At 36.1% G+C, this 9,174-nt stretch overlaps 2 protein-coding genes across 2 annotated transcripts; one reads left to right on the plus strand and one right to left on the minus strand.

The window, feature by feature from the left end:
* Positions 1 to 767: 767 nt before the first annotated feature.
* LOC129251181 (uncharacterized) lies at positions 768 to 2,246 on the plus strand. The gene has a single exon (XM_054890541.1). The coding sequence runs from the start codon at positions 768 to 770 to the stop codon at positions 2,244 to 2,246; it is 1,479 nt and encodes a 492-aa protein (XP_054746516.1).
* A 1,675-nt stretch (positions 2,247 to 3,921) lies between these two features.
* LOC129251182 (piggyBac transposable element-derived protein 4-like) lies at positions 3,922 to 5,694 on the minus strand. The gene has a single exon (XM_054890542.1). The coding sequence runs from the start codon at positions 5,692 to 5,694 to the stop codon at positions 3,922 to 3,924; it is 1,773 nt and encodes a 590-aa protein (XP_054746517.1).
* Positions 5,695 to 9,174: the final 3,480 nt, after the last annotated feature.

A 9,174-nucleotide genomic window follows, 5' to 3' on the forward strand; every position in this document is an offset into this window, starting at 1 on the left:
TGCGGTTTTACAACAGATGGCGTAACTTGATTATTATTCCATCGATCCACATTTCCAAACATTCATTGGAGAGCTACTGTCGTAAGGCACAAACGTCAGTATAAGTTTTTTATTTGAAGCGTAAACAACGATATTTTTACCACACTTGAAAATGTCGAATTTCGTGCCAAATAATGTGTTTTTGCGGGGAATTCTTTAATATGAAGAAAAAAGCAGCCGAAAGTCATCGTATCTTGGTGGAAGTTTATGGTGAGCATGCTCTAGCTGAGCGAATGTGCCAGAAGTGGTTTGCACGCTTTAACCCGGCGAGCGTAAGGTTAATATTTATTACATTGAGCGTAAGCTGGGTGTAACAAACCCATATATTGAGCTAGATATTTTAATGTGTTCATAATATTTTTAAAAATTATATATTTCGCAAAGGGCAGTAATGTGCAACTGGAATACTGATCTTGAGATATGATGTATATCACCTCTTACTGTCAATCTCCCAACTTGAATCCTTCGAGCGGTGAAACTGTTAACCCTAACCAGAGACTGGGTACCTCACAAAGTGGGAAACCCCAGTGGAAGGAAAGGGAACAAAAGAAGTGGGTGATCTGGCTCTCCTAGAGGGGACTGGTCCTAAGGCTGACAACCTTATACCAGTATTTATTGTCGCGAATCCACAACAACAGCCTCGGATAACTGATACAATCAAAAGATACCGACCCAAGCAACGAATTAAGGACTATGATTTACGTTTTGCTACTTGGAATATACGAACAATGCTACAAGCCGGCAAGATGTCCGAAATAGCGGATGAGTGTATGAAATATAATATTGACTTAGCAGCTCTACAAGAGATACGCTTTGCGGATCATGGTGAGATAAGAAAGAAAGCCTATTCAATTTTCTTCAGTGGTCCTAACAAACGAGGACAGCTAGGTGTGGGCTTTTACATTGACAAAAAACTTAGAGAAAGTATAATGGATTTCGAGCCAATTAGTGAAAGACTCTGCCTCATGAGACTCAAAGGAAGATTTCAGAACATAACAGTTGTAGCCGCGTATGCGCCTACCGATGTCTCAGACGATTTTGCAAAAGACTCCTTCTATGCAGAACTGGAATATGTGATGTCAAAATCATGTAAATATGACATAAAAATGCTCCTCGGAGATTTAAATGCAAAGGTGGGAAACACCAATATTAGCAAAGACGTTGGGGGAAAGCACTCTCTACACGACGAATCGAACGATAATGGTGCACGACTAATAAATTTTTGTCTAAGCAGCGGGCTGTGGATAAGCAGCGTTTCTTTTCCACACAAGAAAATTCATAAGCAAACCTGGGAAATGCCCGGAAGGAGAGGATCGAACCAGATAGATCATGTATTGATGGATAAAAGACACGCAACCTCGGTCATTTACGTCAGATCGTTTAGAGGCGCAAACTGTGACTCTGACCACTACATGGTCATTGCCAGGATAAGGCAAAAAATTTCAAATATAGGCAACGATCGCAGGTTCAAGAAAGTAAAATGGAGTACTGAGCGAATTTCAGCGGATGAGAAAGAGCGTCGTGCATACCAAGAAATCATAAAGAGTAATCTAATCGTAACAAAGGAAGACTCAGCAGAAACAATCTGGGCTAAAGTAAAAAATGCGGTTATTGGAGCAGCTAAAGAGAAAATAGGCACAAAAAGATGCACCACAAATGAGTGGTTCGATGCAGAGTGTAAAGCAGCTATTGAAACAAAAAACGAAGCGCGAAGAAAATATTTAAACAAACGAACAAGACAAAACCTACTTGAATATAACGAAAAAAGGCAAGCCGCAAAGAAAATTATAAAACAAAGGAAAAAACAGGACATCAACAGCAAAGTTCAGCGTATCGAGAATGATTTCAGTCAAGGAAATGTAAGAAATACGTACAGCGCAATTAGAAGCCAAACAAAGACATATCAGCCACGAACAAATTTGTGCAAAACCAAGGAAGGTGAAATAATAACAGAAAGAGAAAAAATTTTGAATAGATGGCAAGAATACTTTAGTGATCTTCTGAATATAGAACATGCAACAGACTACGGTCCACACTGTATAGATGAGACATACTTTACAGCAGAAAACTTCATAGAAGCACCGGGTCGTAACGAAGTGGTAGAAAGTCTGAAAAAGTTAAAAAATAATAAAAGCAGCGGAAGTGACCAAATAAATGCAGAACTTCTAAAATACGGCGGTGAAGTACTCAATAACATGATAACATAACTGATACGCAAAATTTGGGAAACCGAACATATACCGGAAGAATGGAACAATAGCCTTATAGTACCATTACATAAAAAAGGCGACAAAACAAATTGTAATAATTATCGAGGCATATCTCTCCTCAACACTGGTTATAAAGTCTTTACAAATATACTCAATAAAAGGTTGAGCGTATATGCTGAGGAAATTTTGGATGACTACCAGTGCGGTTTTCGCCAGGGTAGATCCACAACAGACCAATGTTTCACACTAATGCAAATTCTTGAGAAACACAGAGAGTTCGAACTAAACCTGCACTGTCTGTTCATTGATTTTAAGCAAGCTTTCGACAGCATCAATAGAAACTGTCTGAACGACATAATGCTTAAACAAGGTATACCGGTAAAAATTATAAAAAAAATTATAAAACTAATTCAGATGACACTATCAAACACTAATGCCAAGGTTATGATAAATGGAGATGTTACCAACGAATTCAGCATTTCATCAGGTGTAAAACAAGGCGATTCACTATCAGCGACAATTTTTAATTTATTACTACATGAGGTAGTATGCAAACTGAAATGTGGCAATTCGATTTTTAATTGCAGCTCGCAAGTGTTAGCTTATGCCGATGACATTGTCGTGATTGCACAGAATGAACATGAGCTTAAGAAAATTTATATGCGATTGAAAAACACAGCTTTAGAAGTGGGTCTACGGGTAAACATAGATAAAACGAAATATATGCACTTCGCAAAGAAACCGAGTGAAGATGCACACATTGAAATAGATGATGAATGCATACAGAAGGTCGACAAATTTAAATACTTAGGTTTTTTCATCAGCAGTAATTCTGACACTTCCGTGGCAATAAATGACCGAGTAAGTGCGGCAAACAAAGCATTCTTTGCTCACATAAAATTATTCAAGTCCCGATTGCTATCAAGAGATCAAAAGATGGCAATGTATAAAGCGCTTATAAGACCCATACTAACATACAGCAGTGAGGTATGGGTACTTAAAACAAAAGACATGGACCAAATACTAAGGTTTGAAAGAAAGATACTGCGAACAATATATGGTCCTTCCCGGCGAGATGACGGAACGTATCGGATAAGATACAATCATGAGCTAGACACATTGATACGTAATGGAAACGCAATACGCTTTATAAAAAGTCAACGAATCAGATGGCTGGGGCACATGTACCGAATGCCCAAATGGAGAGCTGCCAATATAGCGTTCCATAGACAACCAATTGGACGAAGATGTCGAGGGAGACCAAACAAACGCTGGGTAGATGAGGTCACAGCCGACCTGCAGAAAATGGGTATCACAAACTGGAAAGGAGTAGTAGAGAATCGATCGGAGTGGAGAACCGTAGTTGTGGAAGCAATGGTCTGCACAAGACTGTAATGCTAATGATGATGATAATATTTTTATATGTTTTTATTTACTAGTACAATTATGTAATAACCCAAGAACTGATTGGGAAGGAAAAATAAAGCAAACAAATATTTTTAAATCTTTATTTATGAAATTAACAAAAATATTTTCTTTCATTTAAACAAAGTGTAACACTTAGTATTATAATTTTATAAAAAAAAGAAACTAAAAAAAAACAAAACGAATAGCTTTTACTTCTAGCTTATAAAATTAGGAAACATATGAGATCAAAACTTTTACTATATAGTTATTCAGAGTTCTCGTAATCATCTTCAGTTTGAGCGCAATCTTGACACGTGAAAACAGCATGTTCCATACATAAATAGCGATTGCATTTATAACAAGTGTGTTTAGTCTTGCGATCTTTTTTAGTAGGGCATATTTGACATCTCCTGATAGGCTTAGGAACTTTATTTGGAGGTCGTTGTGAGTGTGAGGGTTCATCCACTTGGTCCAGAATTCGTTTGCGAAGCTCTCGGGGTAAATGCTGATTTTCCTTTCTGTTTTGTAAATGTTCTGAAACCAATCCAATACCCAGGTCTCTAAGAAAATTTCGGCGTGACAAATTGCTACTATTATTGGACTTGTAAACTATTATGCTATTTATACCAGCCATGTTCAAAACTGCATAGAAAATCACCATTGGCCAGCGCTTTGTATTTCGCGAAACATCGTAGTTGGTGCACAGCTCATCTACAACATCAACGCCTCCCTTGGTCTGATTATAAAAAATAATCATTTCTGGTTTTTGTGTGCCATTAGTATCAGCAACAACGCTATCATCGTGATGTAATGTTGACATCAACAAAACAACCTTGTTTTTTTTTGGCACATGGGACAATAAAGATATATCCTTTTGAAATCCAAACACTGTGCTGGGGATCTCTCGGTTACGCGTTTGGAGCATCTGACTTGGAATCTCGGGCTTATTTTTTCGAACAGTGCCTGTGCTTGTCAAACGATGTTCTTTCAATAAGTGTAACATCAACGGACAACTGGTAAACCAGTTATCAAAGGTGACATTGCGATTGGTTTTGGAAATTGGAGCCACAAGTCTGTCCACAACATCATACGCTTTGTTACTGAGAGCGTAAGGGCCTGTTGGTTGTTTTCCTGGGTAAATTTCAAGATTGATGACGTAAAACGACTTTGCATCAACCAAGGCATATATTTTCAAGCCATATTTGTTTGGCTTATTGGGCATATACTGGCGAAAACTGCAACGGCCTCGAAACGATGGAAGTTGTTCATCTATAGTTGTATACTCAGATGGTGTATAAACAATTTGGCAATTTGCTACGAACTTCTCGAAAAAAGAACGAATGGCAGCCAAATTATCAGTAGCTTTTCTTTCGCTCCGAGTATTCTTATCATCAAACCGTAAACAGTTTTGAATAAATTGAAATCTCTTCAAAGTCATCGTTGTCCTAAAAATCTCAACCCCTGATCCATCACTTATCCACAGATCCTTCAAATTCAGCTTATTTGCTTTGAACTGTCCTGCAAGATACAAGAGACCGATAAAAGCCTTTAATTCTGACGATGACAAGTCTGCCATGATATATTTCTTTACGTGACTATTTTCACAAGCAGTTCTCTTCAGATTTATTTGACTATTTGTATGTAACAATATTTCTTGCAAAATCTCATCAGTAAGAAAGAGTTTCCAACATTCAACAGCTGTCTTTGCATTTTTGCCAATATCTTTTACGCCCTGCCTTTCCCTTATAATGTTTTCTGATCTCGTACGCACGTTAGACCTTTCTGGTACACTAAACCACTTTGTACCATTCTTTCCAGTAAAATATGGTCTGTTATCATTGCTTTCACGTTCTTCAGATCCCTCAGCTTCGTTTTCTTCCTCATTCGGTAATCCTACCTCTTGTTCCGAATCACTTTCAGACCTTCTTTGGCCAACATTATCAATTTCGAAGTCACTACCAGAATCATCACAAGAATCATCCTGATCAGCTGCTTCGAAAACCCTCAATAATCTTCTTTGGGTTTCTTCGTATGACATATTAATTATTTAGCTGAAAAAAAAAATAAAAACTAAAATATAACGAATATAAAACAAAAAGTATTTACTCGAATTTGTAACACGAAGCGTAAGGTGGGTGAAACTTACCCGGCCGCAACTTTGACAACATCTAAACACCTCGCCAGTCGGCGGTCAACTGCGGCATGAAACACAACGAATGCCTACCTCCCCCCGCGCAGCTACTCAGACGCACAACTTATTTTGACGTACGGAATAGAAAATATCAAACGGTTTATTACAGGCTGGGTGAATTTCACCCAACCTTACGCTCGCCGGGTTAAAAGTGGTGATTTTGGCCGCGCCGCCAAAGTTCATGGATACCGAATTGGAGGAATTGCTCGATCAAGATCCGGCTCAAACGCAAGAAGAGGTTGCAAAAACTTTGGGAGTTGATCAATCAACCATTTCCAAACGTTTAAAAGCCATGGGAATGATCCGAAATTCAAATTTCGAAAAAAAACCGCGCGAACTTATTCATAGACTTATTATCTTATATATAAAAATGGAGACGTTTTTTTGTGTTCGTTAGTCGCCGATTCACGCCTAAACGCATTCACCGATTTCAATCAAATTTTCACAGATCATTGGTATTGGTCCATAGATGGTTTATGTGAAGTTTTAAAGAAATCGGTAAAAGTATGCGTGCGTTGTGTAAGTGTGAAAAATACAATATTTGCGTGTTTCCCTTATGCGGACATTACGTATACGGAATGAGAATACACGCAAATGAATAGAATATACACAGTCATGAATAACATTGTTTCGATGTCGGGTGCCGTATGCGACTGTATTATTCGTAACGCAATAGTTGTCCTCTCTTTTCTTTCCTTTTTATGCATGCATGACACGGCATCAAAGCACATTGCTTTTTTTTTAACTGGAAAAATATTTTGAGCCTCATTTGAACGTTTTATGATTTAGATAAAATAAAAATTCGTTAAATATATTTGATTCCATTAATAACCATAAGCCTGTATTTTTCGAAGCTCAAAGTTTTTGGACAAATATTGAAACGTTTACTTAAATTAAATGTTAAATACATATATGTATATAAATGCTCAAATGTAAAAGTTTAGATGGATTTAAAATATACGAAATTATTCAGCGGTTGAATCCATACATTTTTTGAAATCCATCATATGGATCGACAGTCGCCATAAATGTTTTGTTTCAAAAATAAAATGTGTTAATTTGATGGTAGCTCGAGTATTAAGATCAGGTTTCTATTAGTATAACTTTGTTCATGGGTTTGCGTAATTTTTCTGTGATGAAAGTCTAAAACCAAGAAAAGAAAACGCGAAAGCCGACGAGCAAAATGTAAAAAATAAATCCTCCTGCATGTATACACATATACTCGAAAAAGTTATGCTAACACTTTTTTCATGCATTTACGTAGACAATTTTATATGGGCAAACGTACGTTTACGAGATAAATGCCTAAAAGCAGGTATAACTAAAATAGCGCTCTCAGGCATTTCTGTTACAATTCTTCTGTAAATTTCATGCTCCAAGTGTTCGAGCATTGGTATAGCGCTGAAGACAAATGCTCAGGATATAATACAAAAATGCATATTTACTTGATTTCACATAGTAATATTATCATTGTTAAAAGAGAACAAGTTTGTATTAGGTAATAATTAAATAATGCAACCTTATGTGCTGCTTTGACGAGTGGGAAACCCAAAATAAATAATTATATTTGTATGTGTGTTTAAAAGAGTTGGATTATTTTGTGAGTGTAAGCAGTTTCAAAGTCAAAGAGTAGTTGCAACATTAAAAAGTACCTGAAACACATTTTCATTTAACAACTAAAATCGCAAATATGAGTGTGTTTTTCATTGTTGTTTTTTTTTTTTTGGGAAAAAATTTATAAAAATAAAATATATTGTGCGTAAAATTTTAATAATCAGTGAAAATAAAAAAACGGTGGTTTCGTTGTTGTTGTTAGCGATTGTAATGCACATTGTAAGTTTTTCATGTTTTTTTGATTAAATTCATTACTTTTCAATTATTTTGTTTTAACTTATTGGAAATCAACTTATGCGGCCAAAAGAATTAGAAATTTAATTTGAACAATAGAAAAAAGAAAATTATATTACTTACTGGAATGGGAAGAGTTTTGCAACAATGCAAATTAAATGTGTGGGATGAATGTGCAATGGCACATAAAAAATCAGTGGAGGCATTGGATAGAACTTTGAAAGATTTACGTAATAATCAAGAAATATTTGGTGGTGCTTTAATATTATTGTCTGGTGATTTTCGTCAAACTTTGCCAGTAATTCCCCGTTCAACACCAGCAGGTGAATTAAAAGCATGTTTAAAGACATCCCATTTATGGAGGCACGTAAAAACTTTGACTTTGAAAACAAATCTGCGAGTTTATTTGCAAAATTATGCATCGGCTGAAGAATTTTCAAGACAACTCCTGAAGATAGGAAATGGACAAATTCCTATTGATGCTGCTATTGGCTTAATCACTTTGCCAGATAATTTTTGTAATTTTGCACACACGAAACAAGAATTAGTTTCAAGTGTTTTTCCAAATATTGCGCAAAATTATCAAAATCACAATTGGTTAGCTGAAAGAGCAATACTGGCTGCGAAAAATAAGGATGTTCGTCAATTGAATGCGAATATTTTAAATGATATGCCTGGTGAGATTCTAACATTTAAATCAATTGATACAGTTATAAATCAAGATGACGCTGCAAATTATTCAACAGAATTTGTAAATTCCTTGGATTTACCTGGACTGCCGGCTCATCGCTTACATATTTAAAGTTGGTGCACCAATTATTTTACTTAGCAGATTAGCAGAAGCAAAAAGGTCATTAATAATCTTATTGAAGCAACAATTTTAAAAGGAAAATTCAAAGGTGAAGACGTATTGATTCCGCGTATTCCGCCGATTCCACCAGATTTAGCTTTTGACTTCAAAAGATTGCAATTTCCAATACGTCTTGCATTTGCAATGACAATAAACAAAGCACAAGGACAATCGCTGGAATTATACGGAATTGGCTTAGAATATCCATGCTTCTCCCACGGACAATTATATGTATCATGTTCACGTGTAGGAAAGCCATCAGTTCTGTTTATTTATACCACAACTCAGGGCAAAACAAAAAATGTAGTTTACGAAAAGGGTTTGCGTTAGTTTAAGTTTAAAATTAACATTAATTTTATGTAAAAAAAGAATAAATACACATAGAGTGAATCTAAATCGAGTGTTCATTATTCATTTATAATTTTGATATGCCTAGCGAAGCAGGCAGAGGGTCCGCTAGTATGTATATAAACATGCAAGTTAACGGCAGACCACTTACCCCATTACAATGCTAAATGTAAACACAATTGAGAAAAGATATTTTGCATCTTACAAATCCACCAGCTCAGCATTATGCTGCTGCGTAATAAAAATTAATTGAAAATGAAATTGATATCTTCTTTGACCAG

This window comes from Anastrepha obliqua, unplaced genomic scaffold (assembly GCF_027943255.1).
Source record: "Anastrepha obliqua isolate idAnaObli1 unplaced genomic scaffold, idAnaObli1_1.0 ptg000009l, whole genome shotgun sequence".
Lineage (NCBI taxonomy): Eukaryota > Metazoa > Arthropoda > Insecta > Diptera > Tephritidae > Anastrepha > Anastrepha obliqua.

Excerpts from the sequence above, each read along its gene's own strand:
- LOC129251181 (XM_054890541.1), top strand. The coding sequence starts at position 768 with ATGCTACAAGCCGGCAAGATGTCCGAAATAGCGGATGAGTGTATGAAA.
- LOC129251182 (XM_054890542.1), bottom strand. The coding sequence starts at position 5,694 with ATGTCATACGAAGAAACCCAAAGAAGATTATTGAGGGTTTTCGAAGCA.